The sequence below is a fragment of the Lupinus angustifolius genome, chromosome LG13 (genome assembly GCF_001865875.1).
Source record: "Lupinus angustifolius cultivar Tanjil chromosome LG13, LupAngTanjil_v1.0, whole genome shotgun sequence".
NCBI classification, from domain to species: domain Eukaryota; kingdom Viridiplantae; phylum Streptophyta; class Magnoliopsida; order Fabales; family Fabaceae; genus Lupinus; species Lupinus angustifolius.
In genome coordinates, this window is record NC_032021.1 from 14,103,859 (window position 1) to 14,120,810 (window position 16,952).

At 31.8% G+C, this 16,952-nt stretch overlaps 2 protein-coding genes across 3 annotated transcripts; one reads left to right on the forward strand and one right to left on the reverse strand.

Moving 5' to 3' along the window:
* LOC109325467 (UDP-galactose/UDP-glucose transporter 2-like) lies at positions 441–6,451 on the reverse strand. Of its 2 annotated transcripts, none has more exons than XM_019557864.1 (7): positions 6,048–6,451; positions 5,486–5,514; positions 5,191–5,392; positions 4,669–4,911; positions 4,122–4,223; positions 1,453–1,560; positions 441–779 (listed from the first exon to the last, which is right to left on the reverse strand). In XM_019557864.1, the coding sequence occupies exons 1-7, from the start codon at positions 6,177–6,179 to the stop codon at positions 537–539; spliced, it is 1,059 nt and encodes a 352-aa protein (XP_019413409.1). In that variant the 5' UTR covers positions 6,180–6,451; the 3' UTR covers positions 441–536. The 2 variants fall into 2 exon arrangements, with proteins under 2 accessions (XP_019413409.1, XP_019413408.1); XM_019557863.1 differs by lacking the exons at positions 4,122–4,223; positions 4,669–4,911; positions 5,191–5,392; positions 5,486–5,514; positions 6,048–6,451 and adding exons at positions 1,647–1,748; positions 2,194–2,436; positions 2,716–2,917; positions 3,011–3,039; positions 3,573–3,975.
* LOC109325984 (flap endonuclease GEN-like 1) lies at positions 10,361–15,157 on the forward strand. The gene is made up of 8 exons (XM_019558634.1): positions 10,361–10,679; positions 11,228–11,404; positions 11,636–11,806; positions 12,152–12,333; positions 12,770–13,010; positions 13,353–13,488; positions 13,628–14,091; positions 14,756–15,157. The coding sequence occupies exons 1-8, from the start codon at positions 10,485–10,487 to the stop codon at positions 15,017–15,019; spliced, it is 1,830 nt and encodes a 609-aa protein (XP_019414179.1). The 5' UTR covers positions 10,361–10,484; the 3' UTR covers positions 15,020–15,157.

Below are 16,952 nucleotides of genomic sequence, written 5' to 3' on the forward strand. Positions count from 1 at the left end.
ATTAATTAAGTCATCTATGAATAGTAAGATGATTTATTTTGTTTTTATATCTCGAGAGATATATATATATATATATATATATATATATATATATATATATATATATATATATATATATATATATATATATATATATATAATACAACCATACATAAATAATTAACATTAAAATTCATATTAATTATTAGTTTTTGTTTATCACAATAACAATTATTGTAACTTGTAACAATTGTTCATACATACATATATATATATATGTGTATGTATATATATATATATGTGTATGTATATATATATATATATGTATATATATATATATATATTTAAAGAAGCTAAAAAGTAGATATCAAAATGAGTATAAAACTAAATGAATATAAAAGTATTCAACTAAAAAAAATAATATAAAAAAGATAACATTAGATCAAATTATATTATTTTCCCCTTTAGCATGAGACTTAAATGACAAAGACATATGAAGAAATAATATCTAAGATAAATGACTCCAAAATAAAAATTATAGTGAGAACATTTGTGAGCTAAACCAATGGCCTCTTTTCCTCATTTTCTCCAAGTTCTTCATCACCACTATACTTTTCTGAAGTTGAACTATGAGAAGTGGTTAATACCCTCTTTGTGCTAATGGGTTTATTCTCAGGCAACATCTTCAATGTAATGCCCATTGCTATGAGTAAAAGTCCACTACCATGTTGTTCTGTTAATGGTTTTGTAAATATCAAGTATGATAATAGCAATGTCACTGCTTTTCTTGCTGTTGTTATCTGTCATCAAATATAAAGGATAGTAAGTTAGGATAATATAATGTTATCACATTTGAAATGTTATCCAATATATGTAGGTTATTTCTTATATTCATTGAGATTGAAGTTGAATATCATCCAAACATTGAACTAGATCTTCTCCAGTACTAGAGAGAGGAGTTCTTAATTTTCCTTTTAATTTCAATGACAAAAAAATTATTTCCTTGTAAATAAAAGTTATTTTCCATTGCTTTTGTAGTGATTGTCTCTTCAGTACTGGAGAGAATCCTTACTCGGATGTAGAAGGTAAGTTTTGGCGCAACGATAAAGTTGTTTGTTTGACTTGTGACATGGAGTTCACGAGTTCAAATTATTAAAACAACCTATTTGTTTATGAGAATAAGACTGCATACATCTATGTTGGCTGCTCTTATAATTTAGATATACATGTCACCCATCACCACTGAATGATAAACATTAGAAGATATTTTATCATCCCACTGGGCCATATCAACTTTCAAGTCAAATTCAAATTTTTGGTAAGAAGAGGTTAATAAATGTTTGGTCATTTAATAGAATTGAAGACCCTCTATGGTGCTTGTTTTTTTTCACATGAGACTCATTAATGTTAGGGGTTGTAAAATGGTCCCAATTAACATAATGAAAGCAGGAAAAGCTTGTGAGAGCAATTTACCATGGCGGTGGTGGCGGCGCCGAAAAGGGCAATGAGTGAAAGGACAGAGACTTGGCCAATAAATGTGGCCATTGCTTCAAAGACTAACACTCCATACACATAAGGATGCTGCAAATAAAAGAAAAGGTGGATTCTATTTAGAAAAAAGTAGAGTAGAGTAGTGTGCTAAAAGGAACAATTTATTCCAAATTTACCTGTGCACATGAAGTCCATGCTTTGAATAATTCTCCTGTGAAAAGCATGGGTGGGATTAAGAAAGGCAAACCCACAATAGTAGAGCAGAAGAGCATCTCCATCTGTGTTAACAATGAAAAAGTGTTAAGAATTTCATTTATGATTAATATGTAACACTTTAGATTACAATTTTGACATAAATTCATTCTCTTCACTTGAAAAAGCACATAGGATTCCACACAAATACTATCGGTACACCAACAAGACATTGACTTAGTGGTATAAGACCCTACTGCATCCTGAGATAGGTCAAAAGTTCGATTCTTTAGAGCGACACTGGTTAAGAGGGTCAGCCGCATATGGTGCCTTACCCGTAGGGTGATGGAATACCTATGGTTATACAAAAAAAATACTATCGGTACTACAAATTGCCTATTTACACTTTTTTATAACCAATCACAACTTTGATTTTTTATTTTACTATATTATGATTGGTTAATAAAATGTATGAATAGACAATTAGGAGTGTTAATAGGCACTCAGGATTATGAAGAAGTGCAAAATTACCTGTGTGGTCTCAGGGTTCATAGTAAAGATTGCTTCTTGCAGATTCCCTAGAAAAGAGTCCATGACCAAAGCACCGGATATCATAGCAACACCAATGACACTGAAATTCGGTGATGTCTGTGCATCCGCTAATGTGAATAGGATCAAGCCAACTACCAGAAGTATTGCAGATATATACTCATGCAATGGATATTTCCTTCTCAAACCTGGTATGAAGGCACCCATTATCATCACTGGCAGCACCTGTTATACCAAAATCAGATCTATTAGGTTTAAATTTTCAACGCTAAATGTGCCGTTAGCTTATGAAATATGGTGACACAAACTGAGGGGAAAACAGCTTATAGCATCTCTTGAACAAGTCAGCTAATTTCGATCCACTCGGACATAAGTGCGAGGGTGACGAAGTCACTAAGGTAAACACATAAATGGAACAATCTGAGTCCCAATAACTAACTTCGGAATAAAATAAAACACATTCAAGATGTTTCAAATACTTTAGCTAAGAAAAGCCACACATACCTTAGTGGATTTGAACATGATCTGTGCAGGGTAGTTAAGAAAAGCTAATGACCCCTTTGTTAGGCCATGAGAACCCATAAGTACAGCAGAAAGTTTCACATAAGTTTTCCATGGATTCACCATTTGCTTGCTAGTGAAGCCTTGAAGGTAAATCAAAAACAGGTAAACAAAGCCTTGAATGAATGTGAAGTACCAACCATAGCTGAAATAAGACACCAAATCACACACTATAAGTCCCTGACCAAAGCTACAATCAGTAAAGAAATTGAAAAAGTACTGTGGGGATGAAATTTACCTAAAATGGAGCCTGTTATACACATATTCCTGAAAATCAAGCAAAATAATTAGTAGCAAATAAGTTATCAGCTGGATTTCTTAAAATGATAACTTTTGTAATTGATACAGAAATAACAACAACAAAGAACACACAAGCCTTAATGTGAGGTCAGTTACATGGATCAAACATCATAATGTTCCATTGACAAAACATCGATATTTAAATCTTTCCTAGTCCTTCGCCCTATGGTTTTTCTCGGCATCTTCATTTCTCTAGAAATTAGATTAACCTCCATTTGTCAAAACAAGACAAACCACACCCCAAAAAATTAATCAATAGGTCACTGATTATGGGTAAAAAATTAAAACAAAAAAACAGCAAAAAATAGAGAAGTTGAAGAAACTTACCATCTCAAACAAAACAAACCCCAATTTAACCCCTTTCTACAGACAGAAAGAAACATGAAACACAAATTTTGAATTTTTTTCTCCAAATATTTCTTAAACTATTCAAAATTGTGATTTTCCCGTTAAACAAAACAAAAGAAGAATTCAAGAAAAACCAAACAGAACATATATACCTCACAGATTCCATTAACAAGGTACCCAAAGAAGAAACCAGATGAACAAATGAGGAATTGGTGCCATCTGGGTCTATCTGTGAGTGAAATTCCAAACAAACTACGACCCTGTTCTTCGTTCTTCTTCATCATCACACCACAAAACCCAAAAACCAAAACCCAATTCAACAAAAAAAAATTGATTATAGTTTTGGGGGGCTCAAATGATTTTGCATGTTGACTTTGCCAACCCAGAAACAGATAGAAAGAGAGAGTTTACTTCGTTGCACAAAAATGGAAACTTGTTTGATTAGTCTCAGAAGTAACCATGTCGATAATGTTTTTGTCCTTTATGCATGGAAAGTGTAGAAAGAGAAAGTGAGAGGAGAGAGAAATTGTGCAATTTTGGTCATGAGAAAAAACATGTTTAGATGACTTTGAAGGCAAGCCCTCTCTATTCTACGAGCCCACTTATAAAGTTTAATTTGATATAAAAGAAAAGGTGGATTCTATTTAGAAAAAAGTAGAGTAGAGTAGTGTGCTAAAAGGAACAATTTATTCCAAATTTACCTGTGCACATGAAGTCCATGCTTTGAATAATTCTCCTGTGAAAAGCATGGGTGGGATTAAGAAAGGCAAACCCACAATAGTAGAGCAGAAGAGCATCTCCATCTGTGTTAACAATGAAAAAGTGTTAAGAATTTCATTTATGATTAATATGTAACACTTTAGATTACAATTTTGACATAAATTCATTCTCTTCACTTGAAAAAGCACATAGGATTCCACACAAATACTATCGGTACACCAACAAGACATTGACTTAGTGGTATAAGACCCTACTGCATCCTGAGATAGGTCAAAAGTTCGATTCTTTAGAGCGACACTGGTTAAGAGGGTCAGCCGCATATGGTGCCTTACCCGTAGGGTGATGGAATACCTATGGTTATACAAAAAAAATACTATCGGTACTACAAATTGCCTATTTACACTTTTTTATAACCAATCACAACTTTGATTTTTTATTTTACTATATTATGATTGGTTAATAAAATGTATGAATAGACAATTAGGAGTGTTAATAGGCACTCAGGATTATGAAGAAGTGCAAAATTACCTGTGTGGTCTCAGGGTTCATAGTAAAGATTGCTTCTTGCAGATTCCCTAGAAAAGAGTCCATGACCAAAGCACCGGATATCATAGCAACACCAATGACACTGAAATTCGGTGATGTCTGTGCATCCGCTAATGTGAATAGGATCAAGCCAACTACCAGAAGTATTGCAGATATATACTCATGCAATGGATATTTCCTTCTCAAACCTGGTATGAAGGCACCCATTATCATCACTGGCAGCACCTGTTATACCAAAATCAGATCTATTAGGTTTAAATTTTCAACGCTAAATGTGCCGTTAGCTTATGAAATATGGTGACACAAACTGAGGGGAAAACAGCTTATAGCATCTCTTGAACAAGTCAGCTAATTTCGATCCACTCGGACATAAGTGCGAGGGTGACGAAGTCACTAAGGTAAACACATAAATGGAACAATCTGAGTCCCAATAACTAACTTCGGAATAAAATAAAACACATTCAAGATGTTTCAAATACTTTAGCTAAGAAAAGCCACACATACCTTAGTGGATTTGAACATGATCTGTGCAGGGTAGTTAAGAAAAGCTAATGACCCCTTTGTTAGGCCATGAGAACCCATAAGTACAGCAGAAAGTTTCACATAAGTTTTCCATGGATTCACCATTTGCTTGCTAGTGAAGCCTTGAAGGTAAATCAAAAACAGGTAAACAAAGCCTTGAATGAATGTGAAGTACCAACCATAGCTGAAATAAGACACCAAATCACACACTATAAGTCCCTGACCAAAGCTACAATCAGTAAAGAAATTGAAAAAGTACTGTGGGGATGAAATTTACCTAAAATGGAGCCTGTTATACACATATTCCTGAAAATCAAGCAAAATAATTAGTAGCAAATAAGTTATCAGCTGGATTTCTTAAAATGATAACTTTTGTAATTGATACAGAAATAACAACAACAAAGAACACACAAGCCTTAATGTGAGGTCAGTTACATGGATCAAACATCATAATGTTCCATTGACAAAACATCGATATTTAAATCTTTCCTAGTCCTTCGCCCTATGGTTTTTCTCGGCATCTTCATTTCTCTAGAAATTAGATTAACCTCCATTTGTCAAAACAAGACAAACCACACCCCAAAAAATTAATCAATAGGTCACTGATTATGGGTAAAAAATTAAAACAAAAAAACAGCAAAAAATAGAGAAGTTGAAGAAACTTACCATCTCAAACAAAACAAACCCCAATTTAACCCCTTTCTACAGACAGAAAGAAACATGAAACACAAATTTTGAATTTTTTTCTCCAAATATTTCTTAAACTATTCAAAATTGTGATTTTCCCGTTAAACAAAACAAAAGAAGAATTCAAGAAAAACCAAACAGAACATATATACCTCACAGATTCCATTAACAAGGTACCCAAAGAAGAAACCAGATGAACAAATGAGGAATTGGTGCCATCTGGGTCTATCTGTGAGTGAAATTCCAAACAAACTACGACCCTGTTCTTCGTTCTTCTTCATCATCACACCACAAAACCCAAAAACCAAAACCCAATTCAACAAAAAAAAATTGATTATAGTTTTGGGGGGCTCAAATGATTTTGCATGTTGACTTTGCCAACCCAGAAACAGATAGAAAGAGAGAGTTTACTTCGTTGCACAAAAATGGAAACTTGTTTGATTAGTCTCAGAAGTAACCATGTCGATAATGTTTTTGTCCTTTATGCATGGAAAGTGTAGAAAGAGAAAGTGAGAGGAGAGAGAAATTGTGCAATTTTGGTCATGAGAAAAAACATGTTTAGATGACTTTGAAGGCAAGCCCTCTCTATTCTACGAGCCCACTTATAAAGTTTAATTTGATGTTTTTTTTGTCCTATCCAGAGTGTTCCTTCTCATTGGATAAGAAATTAATTTCTTTTGGGTTTCGTGGTTACCCTTTTCTGTAAGTAAGTGTTGCTCCTAATAATCAAACTTATGTAGTGAAATCTTACACCACTAAACCAACGTCTTGTTGGTAGTTTAATTAGTGTTATGAAAATCATATAGCATTGGTCTGTCTGTTTAATTGACAAAGAGGTGACACCTTATATTGATATATTAATTACTTCGGTTATGTAATCATACAAGTTAAAATTAATTATATTGCTTGATTTTCATTTAAATCGATCATATCTGTTGATTTTTATTGAAAATTACAAGTTTTGTATGAAAACGATTTAAGTTTTGTCAAAGTATTTGTATAGATGATGAAATACACAATCACTACTTTTTTATATTTCTAGAACATGTTATGTCACTGAGTCACATGTTTTGCTTTAACAAATAGTATAAATAGATCAAATGTTTTATTAATTTTGAACAATATAAATATATAATTTCATCGTATGCGATTTAATTAATGAATCATCCGTTGAATTACTTTATTAATATATCAACACCTTAATCAGTTTGATGAATGATACAATATTACTAAGATTATGTTTAATAGTACTATGACTAATTTACTTTAAAGCCTTCATTTGGTTTAGTGGAGAGAGATGAAAGAAGTTGTAAAAAATAGACTTTTTGAGATAGTAAGGAATGAGAGAAATAAGAAGTAAATGAGACCGACCAAATTATTTTTCTCCAAATGTGAGTAGAAAGTGAAATGATAAACTCAATCCCTTTAGCAATTCTATATTATATTATTATTATTTATTTGCAAAGTTTTTCACCATTATTTTTCTTTTATGTTTTTTTACTTCATAAATATTGTTTAAAATTACATTAATATAATTTTTACAATAAGTTTTAAAGTTGTAATTCTTAAAATTTTAATTTAGTACTAACATTTTTTTCATATTCTTTTTAGTGTATAATATTTTTATCATTAAAAAATTTATATCTACATTTTCTCTTTTATTTCTATCATATTAAATAATACAAAAACTTACTCTCTTTCTCACACTTTTCTTTCTCCCTTCCCTATTTCTCTTATTTTCTACTCTTCAACTAAATAATGCATAAAACATCTAATCCAATCCAAAAATTATATACGATTTAAAGTTTAGTTTAATTCAATTTTTTAATAAAAAATAATAATAGATCTACTATATTTTCAAAATATCAAATACATATAAAAACCATATAAAAGATGCATGTTGAAAAATAACAATTTTAATACTTTTTAAAGTGTCAAGTTCTACTCCAAAACTAAATACCAAATTAGATACACATTAAATTATTAAATTCAACATTAATATTCACCAACCGTAAAACAAAAATAGCAATAACACTAGTAACCCATCAATAGGTAAGAAACCCGTTTTAGGAGTGTATGCAATAAATATAAGTTCTTTCTAGATTGGCCCATTTCTGAAAATTGTAACAAAAAATATGAACAATTTTGTAAAATTGTCCAACATCATCCAATCAAACTCATTTTTCAGGGTCTCAGTTTTTTGGATTTGTTTTATTGCTTTTATAAATTGGTCTAAATCTGAATATCCACAATATTTACATATTGATCATTAACCATTTCCTCACATCAAGTTTTTATTAATTTGACTAACTTTTGTCAAGTTACCTTTATACTTTTTTATTTTATGTTTTCATGTTTGATAATAGAATTATTTGGTGCAATACACATTTGTTTTAAATCAAGGATAAATTAAAAAAAGAGTTTAATGTGTATGTATTAACAATGTAAAATTTTTTATATGGACAATATTTAATATATTATTTATTACTCATTTATATTAGTTTTATTTTAAAATCAATAATAATTAATACGTAAATAATGAATGATGTAAAAATTATTATATTATTGATGCAAATACTATTTCACTAACTTATTTTATTCGGATTCTTTTTTTTTCATTTTATCCTTAGGTTAGTTTTTGGATTTTGGAAGAGAAAAAAGAAAAAATGGAAGGTTTGAGAGCCATAAAATATACTTGTAAGATGAATCTCAAATCTTCTCTTTCTCTTCCTTCCTCTTTAAAATTTAACTCCCAAACAAACTTTACTATATATTTTTAACTATAAAGCATGTAAGTTATCCCATAGGCCATAGATTTTAACTCAATTATAATTTAACTAGTTTGTAATTATTGCACTTGCTTTCTTATTACAAAGTATATTTAAAATTGAATCCTTGTTAATTTTTAACATTTTAAAAATGTTTTTATTTCTAATTATAACATAGTAATTGTAAAATAAAGATAGGTAAAAAAATATTAATACATGTCATATGCCATATGCGAGTTTGAGTATTTTTAAGTATTCTCATTCAATATTTAGTAATCGATTTTATAATATAGGGGTTGGTAATTAAAGTAAAAGATAAAATGAAATTAATTTATAAAATTACTCTAGCTCCGGAATGAGTCTTACAACTAACTGTTTTTAAGAATAAGATTTAATATTATTAATTAATATATAATTGGATTGATTTGCTGAATTTTGTATAAACTCTAACTAATCAATAAAATATGCATGAGAGTAAAAAAAACTAGAGTGTGCATGATTTTGCATGTGAGTGTGGTTACATTATATTCGTTATAATTTTAAATAATTATAGAAAAAATGATTAAGATAATGATCACAGATAGCATATGTGCAGAGGAGCAGATGTACATAATATTAACTTTTCCTTAGTTTTATAAAATTTCCCTTCATCCTACTGTTAAGATTCTTAACAATAATTAAAATTTAAAATTGTGCATTTGCAAAATAATATTGAGAATTAGTTTGTCTAAATCAGGCTAACAATTAACCATAAAACATTGATATAATGATATTTTTAGGAGAGATACTCGTTAAAAAAAACATTTGTACATCTCGAAAGGAATTAGTTCGTTACCTAATGGGTACATTGGTAGTATAAAAAAATTAGGCAAACAATTTGGTTCCTCTTGCCTTGGATGGAATTGATGAGTTAAGTAGTATTAAGTATTAACATTATACATAATCCAAACTAGTATTTTTTTTATCTTATAATGTCATGACTAGCTATATTTTGTTGGTTTTACAAGTAGCTCTTGTATTATAGAGGAATATAATCCACATATAGGATTTGAACAACCCGAATTATAAGACAAAAAAATATATCATTATGCTCACATTAACATTTCTAATGGTAATTATGAACTATTACTAAATTTTTAAAGAAGTATTAACAAAGAAATATTACATTAAAAAGTACTTATTTGTGTGTATAATTAGTTATACAACAAGGTGAGGATTTGAGTTAGTAGGTTATATTAAGGATAGTTTAGATTGAATTTAGACCAACATATATCTGGCTTAGGCTACGATTAGACTCGACAAAAATCTAGAAAAATAATCTATTGCAAAAAATAATCAGAAGCTGAGTAGGTGAAAAAATAATAATTAGTTTATATGTATAAAAAATAATTTTTTAAAGCTTGAGATGCATATCAAACAACATCTTAATTTAGGAAAAATATTATTTCTTAAAAATAACCTAAAACATCAATCTTTAACTCCCATAACAAATACTTGTCAAACATAAAAGCTTTATGAACAACAAAATTAAAAACAATGCATGCAACTAAACCTAAATGTGTGTTCATGATCAAGATGAGTGTAATGATAATTTGTTTTTTGAGAATCCACAATGTTGAGCCCAATATACAAAATGGGCTTTCAATAAAACAGTATAAATACCAACGGCTATAATACGTAAATAAATAAATAAAAAACAAAAAAAACATTTCTTCCTCTCCTTCGAAAACGAAACCTAACATAGCTCACTGAGTTCCACAAGAAAAGTTTGAATTTTGATGATGTTATCGCACACCCATTATCTCAATTAATCATAAAACGATGGGTATTGGTGGTAATTTCTGGGACCTGTTGAAACCCTATGCACGCAACGAAGGTTTTGATTTCTTGAGGAACAAGCGAGTCGCTGTGGACCTTTCATTCTGGATTGTTCAACACACTAATGCTATCAAAACCCATGTTAGAAAACCACACCTTAGACTCACCTTCTTCAGAACCATTAATCTCTTTTCTAAGGTGAACCCTTTTCTTGATGGTAGAGAATCTGATGGAAAGTTACAGATTTTAATTTCTTTCCTTTTGGGGTGTTGTTTATTTTATGACCCTTTTGACTGAATTATATAAAAAAAATAGATTATTTGGTTAGTTACTTAGTTTGATTGTGAAATGTTAGTGACTTAATTGACCATTTAACCCTTTTGGTTTTGCTTTTTATATCAATCCTTTGAGTAACACCAATTGAGGCTTAATGATTGAAATTTTGTAGTACTTTGAGTAGGGTGTCTGTGATTGGGAGTTATTTTTTTTAGACATGTATGTGGTCGCGGTTGCAGTTGCGCTGCGATTGCGGAAAATTGCCACCAACGTGGTCGCGATGCCTTGCGGAGACTTCGAAACTGTAATATTGTGGCTGCAATTGCAGTTAAGGAGAATCTGAAAACACAATATTGCGGCTGCGATCACGGAATGCAATATAAAACACTGCATCTATGCTATAAGTTATCATGCAACTGTTAAATGAGAGGTGAACAAGATTTTTGTTGATGAAATATTGTTTTTTGTAGTTTGGAGCATTCCCGGTGTTTGTAGTTGATGGGACTCCGTCACCTTTGAAGTCACAGGCTAGGATTGCGAGATTTTTCCGGTCTTCTGGCATTGAATTGAATAGCTTGCCAGTGCCTGAACAAGGTGTTTCAGCTGAGAGGAACCGTTCATTTTCAAGCTGTGTTAAAGAATGTGTGGTACAATACTTCTTTACCTTGATTGTTACCATCATCTTGAAATCATTCTGCAAATTCTGTTTTGGAATATTTTAGCTGCTAAATGTGTAAATTCAATCAAATTTTCGTCCCAAAAGTTCGTTCTATATTTTATAGCAGGAACACTACTTCAGTTATTTACTTCCAAGATCTAAATGTAGTTTTTTATCTTTTAGAAGACATTGCTGTTAGTTCCATATTGTTTGGTTGCAGGAACTTGTGGAACTACTTGGTATGCCTGTATTAAAGGCTAAAGGAGAGGCTGAAGCACTCTGTGCTCAATTAAATAGTGAAGGTCATGTAGATGCTTGCATTACAGCCGACAGTGATGCGTTCCTTTTTGGAGCCAAATGCATTATAAAATCTTTCCGCCCGAATTCCAAAGTAAGTGGTCATCTTGATTGCATTTATTTATATTCCATTCCATCTCCTGTCAATTTATAATGTAACACATGATTTATCAATTTGATTACAATGCTTGCTTTCATCTTTGCTTACTCCATGTGGTTTTATGCCAGATGAATTTTACTAACCGGTATTACGTTTCGTGATACTAACCTGGTTGCTTGACTTTTGAGTGTTATTAGCATAAATGTTTTGAAAAAAAAAATTAAGATTAGTTTGTTGTATTTTCTCTATCTCATCTCCCATAACGTAGCACTACTGTCAGGAAAGATGATTTTGTTTTCTTTCATTTTTTAGCAAGTTTGAGAAATTCATTGCATGCAGGAACCATTTGAATGTTACAATATCTCAGATATTGAAGCTGGCCTTGGGTTGAAGAGGAAACAATTAATAGCTATCTCTCTTTTGGTTGGAAATGATCATGATATGAATGGTGTTCGAGGAGTTGGGCTTGAGACTGCTCTTCATTTTGTTCAGGCATTTAATGAAGATGATATATTGAATAGGTATAAATCTTTACGAGTTAAATACACTCACGCACTCGCATACACACACGCACACACATACACACACACATACACACACACCCACATACACACACGCACGCGCATACACACACGCACGCGCATACACACACGCACGCGCATACACATACACATGCGCATACACATACAGAACACCCCCTCGAGACTGAACAAATTACATGCACCCCTCCTGTTGAAATTTTTAATATTATAAGTTCCTCCTTATTTGAGAATTTTGATATGACATTCCCTCTTAATTTCCTTTTCCGTGATGTTTTTGTACCTTAACCCTATTTTGATTTAATATTTCAAATCATTGTGAGAGGTATATCATAGCTTCTAGCTTTAGGTGTGAAACAGTGGCTGATGTAATTTTTTCTACCTTGGCATAATGAATTGAGAACAATCTTCAATGTAGATTACATGAGATAGGTAAAGGGAATGCATTACAAGTTCCCATCAGAACTGAATCGGAGGACGATATGCATCCGGATGGAAACTCCCCAAATACAAAACAATCTCACTGCTCATTCTGTGGGCATCCAGGCAGCAAACGAGACCATATCATGTTCTCCTGTGAATATTGTATATCAAATGATGGCCAAGGTTGCATACTAAAAGAAGAAGGTTTTAAATGCAATTGCTTCTCATGTGGTAGGGTATGGTCTCTCACTCTCAGTTAGTTTAGTCACTATGCAATTTGTTACTGTTTAGAATTCCATGTCAATGATTTGTTTTCCGGATTTTGGATAATGCTCCTCTAAAGTGAGCTTATGTGTATAATGAGCAATGGTGTATCCACCCTTAGATTATTAGTAGGTCGTGATTATATTGCAATTTAGATTAAATCAAGGGTGGATATACTTGTGCTCATACTCTACACATTAGAGGAGCTTTTCCCTTAGATCTTTTGTTGTTGCTCAAAGAATATAAGTTTTCTGCAATTACATTTCTTGCTATGATTTCTTATAGCACTTAAGTTATTGTTATTTGGTTGGCAGTATAGGAAGCATAAGGAACAGAAAAGGCTGGAAAATTGGCACACAAAAGTTTGTCACAAGATTGCAGAGGAGCCAAATTTTCCCAATGATGAAATCATTGATATGTATTTATGTAGTGATAATGGTCACTTTTCTGGTAAGATGAACTGTGATTCTTGCTATAATTCGTAAATGAATGTTATCTTATATTTTTTGGATGCCATTGCTCTCAGTTAAGGTTGTTTATGTGTTATTCCATGTCCCTTGTTCGATATATGCTCCCTCTGTTTTTGCAGCAAACGATGGCCCTCACATCACATGGGAGAGGCCCAATATTGGGATGCTGATTGATTTTTTAAACTTCCATCAGCGTTGGGAGCCGTCGTACATTCAACGGTTGATGTTTCCTATGATGTCCACCATGTTTTTGAGAGATAAAGCTTCTACTACAGTAGAAAGTTTGTTCTTTGGGCAATATGAGTTCGATTCATTACACCGTGTGAAGAGTATATATGGATTTCAGTTGTATGTGGTAAAGTGGAAACGAGCAGCAGGAAATTTCACGTATGCAATTCGTTCAAACGAGTCTGGCACACAACAAGATGTTGTAGAGCATGACAAATTGGTGGATCTACTGGACGACTGTGATGTTCCTATGATTCACGTGGATGATGGATGCAGTTTTTTGTTGACAGATGAAAATATGGACCTTGTAGGAGCTGCTTTTCCTGAAGAAGTTAAAAGGTTTCGGCAGGAACAGGTATTTATAATATTTCCATCCAGCTATGGTTTATCTTTTTTGTCAATTGAACATTCATATATTCTTTATCTGGATCTCTGATGGTTCATAGCAAGAATTGAAAATCTTGTCTTAGAATTATAAATTTTTGGAGGTCAACTTGATAAAATCGAGTTATTATGGAATATTCCTGGTTTTCTCTGTAATCTATTAATTTAAGAGTAAATACTTATTTCAGTCCCTCATATTTTTTGACCTTACCAATTTGGTCCCTCAAAAATTGAAAGACCCAAAATGGTCCTCAATTTTTTTTAAGTAGTGGTCAAATTAGTCCTTTTTAGCATATTTTACAACACCTGATAGAGATTAATTTGACCCTAAAAAGGATTAATTTTACCCACAGTTGAAATCTTTGGGGGCCATTTTGGGTTTTTCTAAGGGACCAAAATGGTAAATTAGAAAAAAGTGAGGAATATGGTTTGGGTTAGCTGAGATCAAAGTCTCCTATACAGTGATAGCCATTTTTTTTTACAGAGAAGTAGTTAATTTTGCTCTTGTGAGATGAAGCTTTTTTGTCTGTGTGTTGCATAATTTGAAGTAGTTATTCACTATTCCTTTTGTTATACTTAGTGTGTTGTTGCAAGTTTGAGTCTAAAGAGTACATCTTGGTGCTTGTGATTTACAGGAACAGAAGGATTTGAAAAGAAAAAGGAATTCTACTTCAAGATCTCAAGAATATGAAAATGAAAATTCAGCATCACCAAACTCCAAAAGTATCCAACTCAACATTACAAAGTTCTATCCATCAACCAAAATTAAACATGAGTCAAAACAAGAAGAGTCATCTAAGAAACCCGACACCGAAGAGGGTGAAGCCTCAGCAAATAAAAGGAATGTGTCGAGTTCTAATCTTCCAAAATCTGTGAGGCGTCGCCTTTTGTTTGACTAGTATATATATGTTTGAGCTTTGGACCTCCTGGAACTTTTGGAGAATGTTGAAGCTGTGAGACAATAAAGTTGTAAAGATTTGCATGGAAACCTTATATTGATGGTACAGTTTAAGGGTTTGCAAGTTGGTTCTTGAATCTGTTTCTAATGTTTAAAGAAGTGTATTTCACCTGTAGTGATTTTGTTAACCATGTTGTTAAATGTTGAGGGGAAAAAATAATCATAACTTATTTTTTGTGTTGAAAAATGCCCCTCACCTTTCAAATCCCAAATGCAGAAAACTCTACCTCTTAACTTCGTAGTTGGTATAAGATACATAGTTGGTCATATTTGGGAACACCTAAAAAGTCACTTTTATGTGATTGATTATAAAAACAGTTAATTATTAAACTTTTACATTTGGGAGCATATCTTTTGTCCTAAAATGTTAGTTTATGTGATTGGTCATAAAAATATTTAATTATTGAACTTTTAATTTAAATATATTTTTTCAACGAATCATAACAAGTGACAAATTTTGTAGGACAATAAACGTGATGTCATCACTTATCGACTAATTCCTATGTTAGCTACATATCATCAGTATTTTTCCGATAAGTAAATACTAGTATATTAGTATTTTATATTGCATAAGATTTGAATCATCAATCTCATTATCATTTTACTTTTAAGTCATTCAGCTTATATATCATGAATTATTAGACATTGTCTGGTCTAGGTTTTAGAAACTAATAACACTTGGGGTTTAAAGTTTGGTGAGATTTTTTAGATGATAGCTTGGGTATTTTGATAATAAATGCATGTTTATAGGAACTGTATGGGTTTTTAGGAAAGGGTGTGTGATGTTTTGTGAAGATGACATTATTAATATAGATTTAATTTTTTTGTCCTTTAACATTATTTTTATGTATACACTGTTAGTCAATTATTCAGCATTGATTTATTAACCATCATTGACTTTTTTCAAACAAAATAATACAAATCAATAATCAATAATATGTTGATAGTGTAAAAAACTTTACACTATCAGTGCGCAAATTTTAAACTCTATTTTCATTTCCAATCTGATATTCGTTGACCCTTATGCATTGGGTCCTTAACGACAGTGTGAATAAGAAATGCTAACATGATATAAACATGTTACATATCTGTCCCATTTTTTGTGATTCTTCCGGTAATAATTATTAAATGGTGGACAACAAATATGCTCTCACCTAAACACGATCACATAGATGACATGCCTGGTTAGAATTTAAAAAAAATCTACATTTTTGTGGTCTAAAGGAAAAATACACCCCTTTACAAAAATAACAATATCCCAAAAATAAGGTTTATTATATAAATGGAACAATATATTCTATCATAAGTTATGTTTAATGTATATAATATTATTGTTGACATGCATTCATGTTTGGAGAGTGAGTGGTTTGGGTTATTTGCACTGTTGTTAGAACCGGACCGGACGGTCCGACCGGTCTAACCACTGACCGGACTTGAAAACGGCTCTGGTTTGCCGTCTTAACCGAATGAGAGTTGGACCGCTTTGAACCGGAAAAAATCCGGTCCGACCATGTTAAACCCGGTTAAACTGGATTAACCCAGGAAGTAAATCGGACGGCTCACTTAAAAATAAAAAAATGGGACAATGTTCTAATATTTTGTTTTACTACGGTCCAAAAAAGATAAAGATGTATTATTTCAATATAATTATACATAATTATTAATTATATAAAATTTTACATTTATATATAACTATATATTGATAAATAAAAATTATTAATTATGTACGAAATTATCCGGTCAGACCGGACAGTTTAACCGTTTAAACCGATTAAACCTAATATGAACCTCTGCTGGTTTGACGTCCGGCTCGGGTTTCACAACACTGGTTATTTATTGGTGATGGTTATGGGAGCATGGTGGGTGATTCCTGG